Raw genomic sequence first — 19721 nt, 5'->3', positions numbered from 1 at the left:
AGGCATATTCGAAGATGCAAAATACATGAGAATAGGACTAAAAGGTAAGAGTCTAAGAAAGTACCTGGCCAAAATATCTGCCCTTCAGGCAAGCACATAACATATGGCCATCAAAATGAAATCTAGCAAAGGAAATAGCAGAGTCAATAGAACTAGTTTAGGTATAAAGAGTAAAGATGTGGAATTTCAGGGATGACCCAATGAATGTGGGAAAGTTAAGAAGGACAGTCAAAAATTAAAATCCTAGACACCTTGAGTATTGAATAGATGGCATCTATGTCATATTTTTGGAGATCAAGGAGCAGGTGCTATCACAACAAATATATCTCCAACCATGCTTGAAATTTTACACCATCACAAATATTCCATTGCAACTCACAATGAATAACTTTGTTGGTTCATTTTATGCCAAAGTATCATAAGAAGGTTATGTGATGGGAGGAACAGAGGGGCTAGGGGCACAGTTATGGGATAAAGGAAAATGGAGTAGAAGAGTGAGGAGTAAAAACAAAGCAAACTTCAACTGCTTCAAAATTGTTTTCAATGAGTCCTGTGTCTCTCATTGTTTTACTGCAATAGAGATTTAGAATATGAGTCTTAAATCCTTTTCATTATTCGTCCCTAGCTGTGCACATATAATTAGGAAGAGATACAAAGTTATTACAATTCTGTGCAAAACATATTTTTTTCTGCTAAAATACAAGATTATCTGTGCTACCAATTCATATTTGATCACATAAAATGAATTCATGGCATATATTATAATATATATGTTAGAGATAAATCTGGTTGAAATATTAGGTTTTTGCACAGGTCTCAAAATATATACTTTATTTTTCCCCAAAGATCACAGACATATAAATTTCATTTTTACCTATTTTTTAACATTTACTAGTAATAGCGAATTAAAACAATTAAGCTATTAATATAAGTGCTGTTGGCATATTTTTATTTCTCTTAGGCATTTATATCTATATTAGAAATATAGATGGCACTTTCACATTTAGTTTTAATGGTCCATGTGAAATGAAAAATAGGCAAATAATTCTCACTTTCATCTTTGCTGGTAGTATAATATTGCTTTAAAATGCTGGTCAAAAATGGAGAAAATTCTTTCCTATAACAATTTTAATCCTGCAAATTTTGGTTATTTCAGTCATATTAAGGGACAGGGTTTTTTACCTTTAAAGTAAGACATCATTCTGTTTCTCTAGATTAAAGTTAATATGTTTTAACATTAACAGGAATATATTAGGACATTAAGTGAATTATATGATTTTAAACATAGAAAGGACATTAGAAAGCACCTTAATGCTGTTAGGATTATGAATTCCTTTAAAAATCTGATGACGTCAACATACCCAATCTTTTTAAAAAGCACCTAACAGAAAAATGTTTAATTTGGGGTTCATGGACTAGAGATTCATGAAAAAGTTTCTAAAAGTTCATATTGCTCCTAAATTTCTATGCAAACGGCTGCATATATGTATGCTAAATGGTGAGCAACTACTTTAATCATGATCTAAAATCTACATTTTTCCCCATTGCTGAAAATTAGTGAGCAAGACAAGGAAATTCATATAAATTTTATTTTGTGACATGTAAAGAAAGTCAGATACCCTAGCAGTAGGGAGGTTGCTACCAAGAGCAAAATGTGTTCTTACAGTGAAGTGGGTGGTGGTGAAACTTTTTTTTTTCCAATCAAGAATTTTAACAAAATTCAGACTCTCAGTCTACTTCTAGCAGACAAAGAAATCATTCAGCAGTCAAATACTCACATCATCCAAGGCAGATGCTTATTGTATTTAGTTATATAAATAGGACATTAGTAAAATGGTTAAGTAGACAAAAAAAAAAATTGCTTTCATTTATGTGAGATTCCAAACCAAGGTTATTTTTCCTTGGTTACTCACCTTCTCAATGATGCTATTACAGCATATAGATTGTCCTCACACCCCAGAGCTCTAGGTATAATCTCTCAAGACCAGTACTTGCTATGACATGTTACTCACATAAAACGCCTGCAGTCATGTCATACATGTTTTGTCACTCTGTACATTCTTAATCGCTTTGCTGTGCACGTGCTGCAATGCAACCTGTCAATTCGGCAGAGAAGCAGGCCAAGAAATCCCCATGCTGCCTTCTATGCCACTATGCAACTATTTTACCTTGGCACATTAAATATTACTATGGGAGACTGGGTCAAGAGACATTGACATTCTGTTCTGACATAGAAATAAATTTGTGCAGAGAAGTTGATGGTTTCTACAAAGCAGCTAAAGTATAGCTAATATCTGTGACATAACATGACTCATGTGCAGTCTGTTGAATGGGCACTGAGGCTTGGCAGTGCAGGCATGAATAGGCTGAGATAAAATAACTATTCAGCATACTGCCATCCACTCTGCTTAAAATTTAACTAGTCTTATGAGTCTAATGGAATCAGTTGTCTGGAAATATGTTTTATGTCATCCCAGAAAAAGTCAGCACTCTAGTGACCTAATGTTTACTCATCATGTTCTATGAATTGATTTTTCATACTTGTCATGCCAGTATTCCTCTGGAAAACTGGTTCTTATTCCTGCAACACCCTTTCCATTTACTTGGCTGGAAACCTTCTCCATCTTGAAGGAGAGACAAAGTATTACCTTCTCTGCTTTCAATTTTTCTGTTCTGTTTGTTTGTTTGCTTGCTTGGTTTTTTTGCTTCCAGACAGGATGAGTGGTGCCCAGATATGATCACTGTGTCATGAAATGTAGAAACTAGTGATCTCTTTAGACTTGTTGGAAAATGAAATGAGGTGACTTCAATAAAATTCCCGGGAAGAGCACCTCACATACCTTCCATATAAAAGGTTTCCCATACCTCCTTTTGAAAGATCGATTTTTATAAAACGCCTAAATCTCATGATTTAATATTTGCACAGATCACTAAACTGGTTAAGGTACTTTACATCACATAATCCTGAATATATATCCTTGGAGAAAGTGATAATGGAGATGAAAGAAGAATCTGTATTATCATTAGCTGCTTCTCTCGTCAATGTTCACAATTAAAACCGAGAACAAATTTGGGCTTGAAATTTTGCTTACAACATGATGTCTATAAATTGACTGCCATATGATCTACTTTTACTAGGCTATATCCCCAATATGTACAAAAGTTTCAACAGAAGCTTGATTGCAGCCCCCAAATTAAAGCAAAATGGGAGAAACATTTCTGCAAAAAAAATACAGATGCATATTATATTTCAAACTTTTTTATACTGAGTTCTATTTTAATTCATTATATAAAACTAAATTAAATGGATTAGTGCAAACCATTGCATCCAGAGCTACTATTAAGGGCATTATATACATGAAATGCTCAACAGATTCTTTAACCAATAGGTTTAATTACACTGTGGCATAGGAAGAAATGAGTGGGGGATAAAAGGGTGAATATTAACACTCATTGGCTCCCACTGTGAGGGGGTAGGAGATGCACTACAGCAAGGAAAGCCAATATGAATTCCCTGCTGATGCTTTCAAAATAGCATCTTTAATGGCTGAGGTGTTAAAGGCTAAGTCTCCCAAACTGATCAGACTATCAAAGTTGATGTATCAGACCATCAAAGTTAAATTACCATACCTTTAATTAGATTTTGAAAATTCAAGAGGGAGTAATTTCAGAATGTTTATCAGAGAAATCCGAAGCCCCATAAACAACATATTCAAATATATATTTATAATATATATTCCACATACACATTTAGTGTAATGTCTCTCCCAATAAACTATGAGTTGCTGTGGTGGCTCATTGATTTCAGCTTCAGTACCTCCTGACGCTATGCCTGGTACATAAACATATTTCAATAAACAATTGTTGAATAGAAATGCATAATACTAAATTTGATACATTAAAATTTAAATACAATTCTATTTCAGTTAAAGGCTCTAAATTTGAAGGAGTTTCCAATGTGCTGAAAATGGTAACAGAAGGGAAGGGTTCTTTGAAGAAGGTCATCACTACATGCGTCAGATCTGTGTTTGAATCTCAGTTCTACCACTTAGTTACTTAACCTCCTCAAGCCAAAGTGGGGAAACTGAGGCCTACCCTCACATGGTGCTAATGAGGCTTAAATATGGCCATATACATAATATATTTATAGAAATGCCTCTCCTCAGATAAAAGCTTGTCCAATAGTTTCTATTTTTAGCAATACCATATTATCCTCATTATAGATGTTAGATTTTGGTGTAACGTAAACAGAATGCAACTTTTACCCATATTGCTGATCAAGAAAAAAAATTGCCTAATAATCCCTTCTAAAATGCTACTCATGATGTTTGTTTCTCTATATAAGCTTTGGAGAAACTTAGAGCATATACTTTTTTTAAAAGGTAGATTTTTTTTTTTTTTTGGCTTAGGCTGTCCTATACCCATGTTAAAATATTTAAAATTATCAAGAGTATCACTGGGGAATAGCTTTTTCTTAAAACTAGGTGGTGTTTTTCTTAACTCAAATGTGTGTTTCTAGTTTCCAGCAGAAAGCTATTTAGAGGAGACAATCTTTAAATCACTTAAAATTTAAGTTACTCAAATCCAATATGAGAATGGTCTTTACTGTGCATATAGTATCTTTGATTCCTGCGAAAATCTCCATTTTTAGCCTGCATGGCAAACTTTCGTTGACTAAAGAACAAGAAACAACATTCTGATGCTAGATGCTGAAGATCAATAGCTATTTCCCAATGTTTATAGCATAATTAAAATGTGTAACCGAAATAATTTTCTCATCAAACCCTAAGGCTAAGCCTAGAATTATCGACTAAGTCAAAGTTATGTGGTGTAACATTTTTTATTATGTTTATGGATAATATAAAGGAGTTTATGGCTTTTACATGTAATTTGTTAAGTTAGAAACACTGAAGAGGAAATAACCTCTGCATCAGCAAAGCATCAATTGTTTAAAAACCTCTTTAAGGTATATTTTGTGGAGTTAAATCTATATTCCCTTATGATGGTTTGTGATCACCTAAAACTTCAAACTGAAGGTTAATGGTCAAAACATTCTTGAATTTAGTAGAACCCATTTACTTCAAACTACTTCTTCAGCACTTTATCACCTTTAATAAAAGTGCCAGGAATGTAGGTATGATGGAAATATCATAAGGATGTGAGGGTAGATAGAAGAAAAGGAATCACAATGCACCCAAATAGAAAACACTGTGTGTATATATAAACTTATATAAGTTTATTTTTTGTAAAATACAGTATCTATAGAAAATTAAGTCTGTTAGCTATACAAAAGACTGTACTAAAATGCCAGTCTTTTCAATAATAAAAATTTGAAGTCACTAATTTTTGCGTATAGATAAAAAATGGCAAATATTTGGTATACTCTCCTTGGGCATTTTATTGTTAAAAGGTAACTCTTTTTAGATGGCAAACCTGGGCAACAGTGGTTTAGAAGCAAAGGAGTCAGATATTCTTAGATTTAAGTCTAGCTCTGCCACATTTGCTGGCATTTAGTAATGCTCAATGGTATTACTTGTCCTTATCATGATTAGGACTGTGAATAACATGTTGAAAGGAACCTAGATGCCAATCACTAATTATCCAAGATTCTTAAAACCTTTGAGAGAATAAACATTGATCCCACACTTTTTTCAAACAGAGTCAGCACTCAGAAGTCTCATAAGGCTACTGCATGTATGTTAAATGATCAATGATACATATGGGCACCTCCCAAGTATTCTATATATGATAGGATGCTGCAGCAAAAATATATTTGAAGTGAAGCCTGAGTAGCCTATAGTTTTTTCCAAACTTGGATAAACCTGTAATGGCATGCATGATTGCTTCTCTACTTCTGCTTTAGTGTACTGGCATACAATCTGAAAGAGGGTGACCAACATAGACTTACGGTGTAGTAGCACATGAAGAAGCCCACATATTCTAGAATAACAATCTCTAGCTAAATATCCAGACAAGCCAATCTCACACATACACACACACACACTCACTCACTCACACAAACTCCCGGCCCTATGAAAACTGGCTTAATAAATAGCCTGCATTGTTTTCCTGTTGCTTTTCCATATTCACTATCCTCGGTCCACATTCACTCCAGCCATTGCTGGCCAATCATTTTATTTATCTTTCATGAATTTATCATCCTGCACACAGCCTCACTCCAGCTCTTGGCTGGATGAACTCATCTTTTACTGCAAAGGTACAGGTCATTTGGCATAAGCTCCATCACCCACTCTTCTCTGAAACTCAGGGAATCTGTCATTACACTAACTCTCATTATCCTCCTTCCAGAAAGAGAAAGCTACCCGCCTGCTCTTTAAAGTTACTCTAATGGTCCAAGCCCTCATCTTCCTCAGACACACTCCTGCAATTTCCAATATCTGAATTTTCTCTCTCAGCAACATTCAGTTTCCTTATTTATTTACCTCATAGGGCTGCTGTGATACAACCACCGCCCTTGTTCACCCTTCTTTCTTATACTCTCTAATTATGGTCACTTCCCAAGGCCCAGTTTTTCAACTATCATTTTAAGTTCCCTTAATGTTTGATTCTGTAATTGTGTCTTCTCCTTTCAACTCATGGCTTATGATTCTCAAGCCTGTATTCTTTCTCATGCCTCATCTTAATTCCTGGCTTGAATCACCAGGTCCTAGCTACTCGCCTATTGTGTGTCATTTGGTATTGTTCACTCCTTTTATATAGAAACAATTCCCACCAGTAAATTCCCTGAGAGTCCTAGCATCTGTAACTTCTCTCTCTCATTATATCATCTCAGTTTTGTACATTTTTGCTCACACCTAATGAGGCAGTGTTTTGAAGACACTATCATCACTCATCTCTTCTTGCTCTAACAACTATTTTTCTATAATGTTACCAACCCACAATGTCTTCACTTATGCTTTAATAACTCCCAAAATGTTAATTCCAATCTAGCTCACTTTCCCAAGGTCTATAGCCTCATTTTTCCAAGTAAAGTTCTGGCCATTTTCAACTAGATATACCACTTATTGTTCTAAATTTTTTCATTTAAAACAGTCTCATTATATTTATCTTCTCCAGTCTACATTAGCTTCCCATACTACATTCCCTATCATCTCAACTAGCAATATTTTTTGTCTCTGTCATCCAACCCAGATATCTTGGAGTATTTACAACTTCTTTCTTCCACATTCACATATAAGCAAATGCTAATTTAACCTCAAGTAATTCTCAATTTTATTTTTCTTCAATTCCACTATTATTACATAAACTAAACTCTTCATCAGTCTGAGATGTTGGATGATGATGGGGATACAAATGAAATTTAAGGTAAGATGGTGGTGATGGTGGAGGCAAACATTAATTGAGCATATATTATGTTCCAGCTACAGTTCTTAGTGTTTGGCATGTATTACTTGTATTGCAATTGCCCAAAGAGAAAGACATTATTTAAAGATACCCAATTTAAAGATAAGAGAACTGACATACAGAGGTCCAGGAAATGTCCCCAAATGAAACAGCTAACAAAGGATGGAGCTAAGATATGTGCTTACTGATGATTCTGTCTTCCAAAATATCTCTAACACAATCTATCCTTTATAGCGTTATTAGAGATTCTTTCTAAAATACAAACTCCATCTGTCTTTCCACTGCTTAAAACCTATCAAACACCTCAGTAAACACAAAAAGTTTTCCATTGTTTTTTTTTTTTTTTTTTTTTTTTCTTTTTGGTCTACCTTTACAAATTTCTTCCTAAGAATCTAAAGGCAATCCATTTGGAGGCTTTTGCAAAGTTTGTGAAAAGAGAATAGAAGTAGTACATCCCTAGTAGTGTTTTGAAAATTAAATAACAAAATGTATGTAAAGTACTTTCAATGGTGTCTGGCAAAATTATCAACATAATTGCATGGCTCTGTGTTTCAAAGAACTGAGAATTCATCAAATGCAAGGGCCCTACCCTATGTGTATTGTGATCATGATAAAATAAATTGCAATAAATGAAGATATCATTATTTGGATGCTTCACTGCACCACAAATGTAATATATCCAAATGTAAAGTTTTCATATTTCTCCGCCTATCAAAATAATCTCTGCTAACACAATTCATCTAGTTATTATATTAGATGCACAGGCAACCATTGAGATCAGTACCTTAACTTCATGTTTGAATATTGCCTTTCAAATTAGCCTTCAATAACCAACAAACACCTTGGCCCCTCGATTCTGCCATCAAGTTTGTCTTCTTTCTAATGCTGCCACCCCCATTTCATTTATTCCCCTGCCTTTTCATACTTGAATTTTCTGAGACCTCACCTAGGTAAGCCGATCAAAGTCCCAGCAAAATAGAACTAGAGGAAATCAGGAAAAACAAAATCTCTAATTTGAACAAGAACACACTGCCCCCTATCTCCTAGAATAAAGAAACCAGATGCCAATTATTATTCTTCCAAATAAAAGTCTCTTTCAAGACTATTTTTATTTACTTTGTTTTCAATTAAAGGTATTTGTTTTGTTTCATTTTTACCATATTAAGTGACTACTACTTTATACTCAACTATTCACATCAGAATAAATGTATGTGGCATAGATACATCAGGATAATCATGTTCATTTTATGTATGTTTGTTCTGAGCATATTAAACTTATACTCGTTGAAAACTTGGTATGTGTCTGCTATGGTTCTAGACCCAAAGGTAACAACAACAAACAAGCCAGCCTTTCAGAGGAAGATAATTTTATTGCAGGGAAATAAGCAATAAACAAATACACAAATAAAGGAAAATCTAATGGCAAATTCTAAAAGAAAAATGAAAATCTAATGTTAAGAAAGAGAATGGCTACTTGAGTATGGGAAGGAAAAGAGGACTTCACTGAGGTGAGATGTAATATGATAACTGAATGGCAAGAAGGAACAAATGACAGGTGGACCAGCCAGAATAACCATTACATAGAGATTTTAAAGAAGGATGCCACTTGTGTTGCCTTTGTTGGCAGAAGAGAGAAAATAACAAAATTGTTGTGAGATTTAAATGAGTTTGGTAAATGTTTGCCTTAACTTGGTAGGCAATAAATATTAGTTCTTTCTCCTTCGATTTTTTTTTTTTTGAAAAAGAATATAAGTGATTTACTATAAAACGTGGGCAAATGTCAATTTCATATGAAGACTTCCATTTTAGCACATTCTATTATCCATACCAATGTTACTGCAGATTATCTTATTAAGTCACATAAAAGTATCTTGATATAAATATAATTCAGTAATGGCTAATTCTAAGAAATATAACAATTTTCTTATAAACAATACTATGGGTTATTTAAGCTAAAAAAAGGATGCCCAAAAGAAAGCTACATGGGTCAAAGGATAGCCTGGAAAGGATATAAAATGGGATCCTAACACTGAATGATAAATCAGACTCAAGAGTGAAAAACATTACTATTTTCTTCTTATTTTTTCTACCCAAATTCTTACTTACCTCCATGGAAAAGTAAAATTTAAAACAACATCATCACTTCATTGTATCTGAAGGTCATGATTAAAGCAAATTTTTTCAAGCCAACATGCTCCTCTTTATTCTTACTCTCTGCTATTTCCTGCCAAATCTGCCACAGTGGCTGTACCATCAATTTACTCAGAAAGAATGCACAACACCTATATAAATCCAGTGGGAACTCCAGGAGAAATACTTGAATAATACCACATACTTATAAAAAGTGTACAGCAACCTAAATTCCAATGAGATCTATTTTAAGATTCTGAGATACTAATATGAATATATAAATCACATAAATACTTAGATCTATATTTCTTAATCAGTTTTTTGTTTTATTTTTCTTTCTTCTCATTTTCACATTTTAAGATTAAAATCTTTTTTAGGTAATTTTTTTCTGATAAATATCTAGTAGGACAGTGCAGCAGCTTAAGGAGCTCAAGAGAAAATTATCCACGTCAAGAGTCCCAGATGGTCGACCATGAATTCATTTGGACTTAAATAATACTATTTTCCTTATCTCTGTAACTTTACCTGTCAGTATTGCCTAATAAAAGCCCTCTCTTCTAGTTAGAACTGTCTCCTGTCATATTTATAAGACTTATTCTGATTTCTATCTCTATGCCTAATCAACAAATTCCAGCATCTTTTGATTGATTTGTCTTTTGATTGAGGCAGCTTGTCACATTTTTATATCATTTGAGCATCATAAATCTTAAAACTAAGTTCTTACTTTCTGTTGGTTGCTAGGAAACTGGGAAAAAAAATTGTGAGTTGGTTGTTTAGGATTTCTGGCACATATTTTTCATACAATTTTTAACTGCTATGACATTATTTTAAAATCATTTTCTCTTTGTGTTGATTTTATACACACACACACATACATGTCTGTATACTTATTTTTAGCCTATTGAAAAGTAGGAATTTTGAGAAAATCCTTTTTGTTTTCAAATAAGAGGAAAATAAAATAGGTAAACATATGGAATTTTACAATTTCTATACTTTTCTCTGCTGTTCTTGACACCAGGAAAGACCTTCTTCCTTCTGGCCACTTATTTTAATTTGTTGATCCTGCCAGAGCCAATTTAAATAAAATCTCCTCTATGAAATTCTGTACAAATTCATAGATAACTCTGTAAATTCTTAGGTACCTGATTGTGGTTATAACAAAACCAAGAATCGGCAAAAGTGGAAGCAACATCCTCCTTTTGTGGTAAAATATATATCTCCATCTCCGAAACTTGCCACAAATAAATGTGGTTGCAATGAACAATTTTTTTCATGATTTATCAATAGTTTAAGGGACAATGGAACTTTTCTGTGGTTGCATTAAAGCTGCATAAACAAGGAAGAAAATAAAGCAGTGATCCTTCAATCCTGTCTGCCTCTCATGCACTCTTTCCAAAGAAAGACACTTTTTAGAAAACAGGAAAATAGAGTTGGAATGGACATCAACAGTTTAATCAGTTCTCAAAATAAATCATTCGACAAGCTCTGACTTCACACAGCAAAGTCAATTCTGTTGCTTAACAGGTGTACGGACATGCCTTTTGTACGTTGATATGAATTTACATAAAATTCAGTAGCTGACTTTCCATAGCATTTCTCTTCTGGGTTTTTTTCAGTAGATACGGTTTTATACATCCTGTAAGTTGCACTCAAGTTTTTTTTTTAGTACACAGTACTGAACCTGCATCATACCGATCAGGGGTTTAATGAAGACAGCTGGATTGCCTTTCAATACAAATGACAAAAGGCACTTATGAATGCACTTTCCAAAGTGTTCAACTGAGGAGATGGTTAAACATATCAATCAACTGAACAACAAAATAGCCCTGTCAAATAAAACTATTTACATGTACTTTTCTTAAAGAGAGTTTAGAAGCTCAAGGGATCAATTGATGCTCAACATTCTTTTATGTTTTCATCCTAATCATATTTTCTTTGCAATAATGTCAGTGGCTCATTTTTCCTTTTCTTATGTATCAAATGTAATAGTTTCCAATAATGAGTCATATACATGTTTGGCTAATACTCCTCCCCCCAAAACTGGGATACAAAGAAGGTTGGCTTACTGCCCTATTCTAATTAGTGAATTTATTTAAACTCCTTCCAAAATCTAGATAAAAGACATATGGTGTAATGTATAGAGTTTATACACATTTAATCATCAGATTATTACTGCATCTTTTGCTTCATTTTGTTAAGAAAAAGGAAGCAGATCCAAAGACAGATCCAACCTTTAAAATATATGGAAAAAATTTAATTGCCTCATTAATAATAGCATTTAAACAATCAAATCATCCTGTAGGTATGTAACACTTTTTCTTCGGGCAGATTTTATAGTGACTCTAATTGAAACTTAAATGTTTCTCTTTAAAGTTATTCCAGTGCTATAAAATATCATTTAAATCAAAGAGTTTTAAAATGTACTTTTCAACCATTTAAATACCCAGGAACAAACTCCAAATTTCAAAGTGTTTGAGAATTGGCTTTTTCCCAAAAAATAGGTTTTAACTAAGTATCATGTTGTAACCACTTTTATCTCATGTCCCATTCAAGTACATTCCTTGCTATTTTATTCCCAATGTAAAAATCCTAATTCCACTTAGAAAGACAAGAAAAGAAGGGCCCTTTGCATCAGACATGTTGATTTATCAACTGTTTCTTATACTTTATTTCAGATTTCATCTCCCACTCTCATTTGTCTGCTCCAAGAATTCTCTGTCTTGAATCTAGGAAATCTACCTAAGTCATCTTCACGTACGCCTTTACCTAGCCCATTTATGTCGGACTCACCTGGGATTTCACGCCTTGGCATTCTTGGCAATTTTACTCGCTCCATACAGCTCGACAGTTTGATTTCATTCTTAGGATTTGGGACCCCCGCAACAGAGCTGTGGCAGTTTCAATGCCAAAATGCTCTCTTACCTCAATCTCTAAATGTCAGCTCCAAAATGCCTCAGGTCGTCAACTGTTGAAACCTATCACTAAGGGACTGTGAACGCCTTCCTCATGGCACACTGTCAGGTTACACTAAACCTCCTTGTACTTCCCCGGATTGAAAATGCTACTAAGGTACTACGGAATGGAAAGGAAGACTCACAAACTGGTTAGTCCTCTTTGAAGTTTAAGAATGAGTCCAAGGCACTCACAGGCACGGTTTACCATGATGAAGGCAGAAATATTTTTCCCACCACAGAAAGTAAACATGCACAGCAAACCAGTAGAACAGGTCAGAATACACAGTACTGCTGCCCTCAGGTTGCAACTTAGAAGCACAGACACTAAGGCACCGTTCTGCTCAGATTTTTTTTTTTTTCTTTTTATTAGTTAAATGGAATGTGTTAATTCTGTAACTGATTACTTTAGCATGAGAAACAGTCAGTGCTTATGTCTCTAATCTTTCAAGCCTCCTTCTCCTCCTGATGCTGATGAAATGGATGCTTGTTTGGGTTTTTTTTTTACATGGGCAGGCCGGGAATAGAACCCGGGTCTTTGGCATGGCAGGGGAGAACTCTGCCACTGAGCCAATGCTGTACTGCCCAAAATGGATGTTTTAAAAGCCAAGGTAATTTTGATTCCAGCAATCTAGAAAACCCAAGTTTGGGTGGACCTGTCCCACATTAGCCTTCGAAACCATTCAAATAGAAACTAAAAGATGTCACTATGAATAGCATTTGCAAACCCATTTCCTCTTTTTGAAATTGCAACGTAAATGACTAAGGAAAGTAACATGCCAATTCCGAAAAAATACAGTGCATTGTATGAGTGTGCCATAAACTGCTCCCAGCAGTTAGGGAGAAGGACAGAGTGCTCACAACTCCTTTGTCAATTCTATCATCATAGGACCTCTGTTTCCTACTCTATAGAGCAGAAACACTGGACTTGAGACCCTCTAAATTCCCTTTTAGTTGAAAAGTGCTAAAATTGTATAGGTTTCCACCCCCTCCTCTCCCCCAATTCTGATAGCCAAACTCTCCTTCAAAGCATGCTTGGCTGAAGGTTCCTCCTGCCCACTGACTCTTCAGTACTTGGGCACATTCCCTGCCCCTCCCCTGAGCTCTACATCTCTTGAGGTAAGAAGGCAGGTGGAGGCAACTCCCAAACATCTAACCGGCCACTATACAGGCAAGCTCAGTGGCTCTGGCGTTTTGATGTGCCGTGGGAGACCAACATCCAAAAGCCCTCCTCTTGCCTGGTTGTGGCTGGCACTGAACTCTGATATCCTGTTTATTCAAATAATCCTGATGGTAATCAGTTTATCAAGAGGCAGGTGGCTGACACAGATTTTGTGTCAAAGGAGGAAAGAAAGAAACAGTAAACGCTCATGGGGACTGGTTCCTGAGGTGGGAGGGATTTGTGGGTGAACCTGATAATAGATTCTTTACCATCCTGACTAGAACCCAGCCTGTCTGTTAGAATCTTTGGAGAAGTAGAAAATGCATGTCCTTTCAGGCAGAGAAAAGGGAAGAGAGCACAGAGTCTTGCTCAGGAGAACCCTTAGCCTAAGGCTTATTCCAGGAAGCCCCTTGCTAGGAAGAAAGCTGGCACCCTCCCCCTCTCACCTGTCACAGGCTGACTGAGTGTCCCCTCTCCTCCCCACGGCCCACAGGGGTACAAGTGAGTTTGCAGTTATGCGAGGAACATGCATCCTTTTCTTAGGAAGTAACAGAGGGTACTTGATCCTATCCCTTATCCCATATTATTTATACATTTTTTTATTTGACGGTTTCAAAAATCAGGAAAAAGTTCTTTAGTATCTGTCACATTCTAGACCATTTATTTTATAAATTTGGAGGATGTTATGAACCTGCTTGTACGAAATCTTTACCTAACTCTCTGTGGTTATTTTGTTATTGGGACTCACAGACAGAGATTGCTTTTTTTACATTTGAAAAGATAATTTCAGACTTTCAAACTGAAATTAACCCTGGAGGACTTCACTTTCACCCACGAAAAAAGAAGATTCTCAATAGTATTAGGAATATTAAATGTCGATAGCATATGGGCTTCACTATCCAAGACACAATCAGCTACCTGGGTATAATAACAGGTCAGAGAACTACAGGAAATAGCGTGAAAATAAAGAAGTCTGTGTTTACCCTCCAGACTGTGATGTCAGCACACTAGTGAATTTAGAATATCTAGATCATGGCCTTAGAAAACCATGAGGGAGTTCTAACGTTACTCTACCATCATTACCTCATTACCCCAACACTTTAATCATCCATAAACTTAATACACCAAATAGAGGATTTGAATATAATCATTTCTACTAGAAAAACATTTCTTGGTAGGCAGAGCTGGTAATATTTAGTGTTCATTTCAAAGAACTCCAGCATCTTCTTTATAAATGCTGTTAAGCAATAGACAAAATTAAACAACATTTAAAAATGCTTTTTTCATTTAGTTTGATCATTTTGAAACTCAATTTCAGACATAGCACAGGATATAATGCATAAATGTTCCTGAACACAGGCCATAGATTCCTCTGCCCAATGCACTGAATAACAATTCCTGGACACTGGGATTTCAAATAGAGAAAGAGCTTATTACTAGGCGTGTAGTGGGAGAGCAGATGGCCTCGCGACCCAAAATCTGTCTCTCAAAATCTGTTCAGAAGGTTCAAGGTTTTCGAGGATTTTAGCAAAGGGAGACAAGGTCATTTCAAATAGCAAGTTCAAAGCAGTGTTACCATTATCATTTCTGTAGGAGAACATAAGTTGAACGGAGGGAAGGCAGAGCTATCACTTCAGTACTAAAGGTATAGCCTAAAGGAAAGGACACAAGGTATCTTTCAGTAGCAGCGTCTAGCTGATACAATTTACAAATGGCTGGGGCTGAAGCTAATTAATGACTGACTTCCAATTGTTCATCAGCACTAGGTCCTTTGCCCTATAAGAAAATGACCAGAAAGAGGGGTAACAGCTCTTACAGTCACAGAGGTACAAAATAAAGGCTTTTACACTCATCTCGGATATCAGGGCAGCTGAATTATAGCTTAGGGCTTTCAGGTGTTCTCCACTGTCTACTGCAATATCCCAGAAAGCAAAAAAGGAATATGATTCGGTAATCAACATCATACCTTAAATCCTAATTTTTTGGCATAAACAACCAAATAATGCACAAGCATTCCATAAATGAAGACTTTGGGATCATCTTAATTCACTTTATAAGACAAGCAAACTTATTAAAATCTCTTACCTTCACACATACAAATAAACCTGCAAATTATCCCTACAACGCTTTCCTTTATAATTAAAGAAAAACCAGAAATACCTTAAAACTAATAAATCACCTTCATATCTCATTAACTCTCGCCTGATAGGTTCACCCAATAATCTTAATGCAAATACAGCTGGATTGGAAGCATTACAACACTCCAAGAAGAAAGATCAGAACTATCTGTAGACCTACGAAGGATACATTTCAACTGAGATGTCAGCCAAACAGAGCAACACATGCCTTACTGAAAAGTTTTTCACAGATTATGCAAAGGAAAATACCTGGACCAGAACCCATATCAAAACTGTTCCCCAACCACAGAAGGTTTATGTATCTAGGCATATCATTTTCTAAACTCAACCATGATATTCAAATTATTTACAGTTTTATTTGTTTTACATTTTGTGCAACTATTCCTGATATATAATGATCACTAATTCTGAAAGCAATCACATTTTCATACAAACATGGATAGGAAGAAAGAGAAGTCACCTATACACAGATGAATATATTACCAGAAACATACATAAAAACATGAAAAACCCACAACAACAGAAAGTCTATATGCATTCCAGACCTCTAAAATAAGAGGTAAATACTGTTACCTATCAGAGAGGGATGATAAGAGGGGAGGGGAGGGGCCTGGCTACTCAGTTTATTTCTTTCCCAAAACACAGACACATGCTGTGCATTCACACAGGATAGCTATTCAGAAGGTTGCCAAACAGTCATGTGTATTTTAATCAAAATCATTCTTATAGGAATAACTCTAACAATCTATTTGCCTTACTTATAATTTTCCAAAGAGAAGCAGTATAGAGATAACTGAATATATGTTATAATTGCATGCATAGTGAACTTTTGTCTACAAAACATATAAAAATAATTTATTCTCATAGACTTATGCTAAATGAACCTTTTGCTCTATTCAATCGAATTCAATGCAATTCACTGATTTTTAAAAAGTTAAAATGCTTTGTAATAGTATTTTACACAGTATTTCAAAACTATTTTCCAGGAAACATCTGGTAAAAATAAGACCCTGAGATTCATAAAGAGGTTAAGTAAAGGAGTGATTAAAGAAATAAAGAAGAGGAAGATATTTTAATTCTATAAAATGCAGAGATACTTTCTAGGACCTATAATGTCTATGCTCATTTTATTGTTATTCTTTCTCATATATATTATATTTCGTAAATGTACTTCTATATTTGATTATATGCGCTTGGTGGAAAACTGTGGTTTGGAGATTTTCTCGTCAGTAGCTTCAGAAGAACATAATTAAACGAACAAATATCATTATCAAATACAGTTTTTTATTAAAATAAAGTTACTTGCAAAGGCGGTAAATAATCATAAGAGAATACAATAGCAAATCACTGCAACAAATAGGCTCAAACCCATTTTCTTTTCGTAAAAAAAAAAAAAAAAAGCAGGAAAAGAAAACTGCTCGTCTTTGACTCAGAAAAGCAGAATGCGTAAGCAAACTTGTATCTATTTCTATCACCAAGCTTAATCATAGAAGACTAGCCAAGCCAACACAACAAAACCAAAGACTTCAAAGGACAAAGGTATTTGATTAAGTAAGAACTGTAAAATGAATGGCTCTCTCCAACTGATATGCTCACCCCTGGGCCTCAGCTTTCTACCTTAAAAAATAGTTATATTAATTACTAGGACACTCAGCTGGTAAATACCAGAGATGATAAAACTTGATTATAAATAAAAAATCTCACGGGTAGAAATAAAATCAATATTTGGTCAATACTGGGAAAAGCCCCAAACCGAAATGTTTTGGAATTTCATCACACCATTTCTCTAACATTACAATGGGAGTCAGGATAAGGCTTTCCCCGCTGGCCATCAGGTTTGTGTTTCTGTTTTGGTCAGGGCGTTAAAAACAAGAGATAGCCCGCTTCTTCTGACCCAACAACAATCCCTATTTCTTCCCCACCCCCAACCCCACTTGCAAAGCAACCCTGTAATCGAGCTGGGGCGCGCGCAGGCGCACACAGAAACGGACGCTGCCGAAATTTCGGATTGCAAACGTTTCGGAAGTTGTTGGCACTTACCTTGCAAGGATGTGTTAGGGACACTTGCTTCATTCTCTCCCATTTTATTATTTCTTTTTAAAGGGGGCCAAGCAGTTTCAGATTGTGTCAGTTACCCTGCAAGCTTTGTGACCTTCTGACTTTCTATTGAAGTATTGTAACAGTATACTACCTGCTTTCTTCTGTGAATAATTACCAGTCTGCTTCCTGAGCTACCTGGGCTTGCAGGACCTGTTTTACTATGAAGTGAGATCACATCCTTTGATCCATTGTACTGCTATTAGTGCGCGTTTCACAAAACAAGTCTTTGTTTCAATTTTGTTAATAACTTTTAATACCCTACTTTCACTTCAGTGCGGGGGTTAAAATATTTATCTTTTTTTCCCTGAAAAAGAGTCCATAGTACCAACACATCATGTTGCAGAGCCAGGGTTTTGTTTGTTTGCTTGGGTTTTAGTGCACCCGATCTGCTTGTCTTAGAGATATAAAATAAAATTTACAGTGAATTTTGTAACACCCACTTAAAAAAAAATACAGGGAACTAAAGAACATAAATACAGCGAAGTCAGTTTAGTGCCGTGTGGTTCAAAGATAGGCTTTGGAGTATCTCCAGTGCTTACTAGCTGTGTGACTATAAGCAGGAAAATAACATCTCTGAGACTCAGTTTCCTCAGCTGTAAAATGAAAATATCTCTTTCAGAAGATCATTATGCAGATTGGAAGCAATAATGATGACTGTGCTAAACACTATAGCTGGAAGGTAGTAAATTTACAATTAATGATACTTTCTCTTCTTCCCCATCTCCTTTCCTCCTCTTTCTTTCCTCTTTCATTTTGTCGCTTCTGTCCCTCGTCTTCTCCTCCAGCTGGCAGAGAGGGGAAAATACTGAGCTAACGCACTGACATCCCTGCTTACATTGTTCCAACATGAGATAAGCTTCTTATTAACCGTGAGACCTTGAATGATTCAGTCTTGGAATCCCTCGAGGTGTTCAGCTGAATAAGGAGAATACTGTTTACGTCCTTTTTCATGGGACAGTGGTGAATATGACATAATTGTTGCCTCTCAGAAATAATCTCTACCAATGTTGAGTTACAAATTGGTGATTTTTCTTTAAATATTCATTTGCAAGTGAAAGAAGGGAACAAATCAGAAACTTAAGGCTATTTATTTAAGCTTTGTCTTCCATAAGAAGATTGGAATAAAAAAAAGCAGCTTCCCATTTCTCCCTCTAGAATTCTTTACCATTGAGTTTAGTCAGATTAGGAATTTAAAAAAAGGAGAAGAAGGCTCAGACAACTCTTCCCTTAATATTTCTGTAATTTTCAATTTGAAAATAATCAGTATATCATGTTTGCCAGTTTATTAATGCAAAAATTGATTACATAAATTATGTAAATAACTGAAATGGCAAACAGCCAAAGGTTTTTCAAAAGTATTAGAAAATAAAAATAAACATGACGTAAAAATCCTCATCACTGTTAAAAAATTGGGAGTTCTCTCTTTTATTACAACTGTAGGTCTCGGAGGAACTGGGCCATTTAATATCTAAAGACCAGTCTAGCATTATAATGCCAGGAGTCTCTGATTTAAAGCCTAGGTTGTCATTTTTTCCAGGATAGAATAGTCCTTTGCCTGGTAAAATTATATATTGAAACATATAGCAAGATACCTACTGCACCAGAAGTAACCTGAAATTGAATGTTTGCCAAGAAAACACTATAATTATCACATTCTGCTTCCCCTTAAGAGGAGAAAAAGATCTAACAATCCTCATTCATTATGACAAACCTAGAAATGTATTTGCATACCAGCCCCAGGCATCACAATTAGTCAATTACAGTTATAAATAAAACACCCATTATCTGCCAGCTGAATTATGGCATATGGGACATTACAATGAAAGTAGATTGAAGGAGTCCTATCCTTGAGCAGAGGGAAAAAATAAAAATATG

The 19721-nt window shown here is 35.3% G+C and overlaps 1 protein-coding gene across 22 annotated transcripts in view; it reads right to left on the bottom strand.

The window, feature by feature from the left end:
* Positions 1-19721, bottom strand: part of NAALADL2 (N-acetylated alpha-linked acidic dipeptidase like 2) — a 1514274-nt gene that overhangs the window by 1033303 nt on the left and 461250 nt on the right. For 3 of the 22 annotated variants that reach the window (XM_077161067.1, XM_077161069.1, XM_077161071.1), the window contains exon 1: positions 12286-12411. The exons of 13 other annotated variants lie outside the window; for them this stretch is intronic. In XM_077161067.1, coding sequence (XP_077017182.1) covers positions 12286-12331 — 46 coding nt within the window. In that variant the 5' untranslated portion in view covers positions 12332-12411. 6 more of the 22 variants (XM_077161068.1, XM_077161073.1, XM_077161089.1 and 3 more) reach the window with 4 other exon arrangements.

This window comes from Tamandua tetradactyla, chromosome 5 (assembly GCF_023851605.1).
Source record: "Tamandua tetradactyla isolate mTamTet1 chromosome 5, mTamTet1.pri, whole genome shotgun sequence".
Taxonomy (NCBI): domain Eukaryota; kingdom Metazoa; phylum Chordata; class Mammalia; order Pilosa; family Myrmecophagidae; genus Tamandua; species Tamandua tetradactyla.
This window is presented reverse-complemented; position numbering and strand designations above follow the sequence as displayed.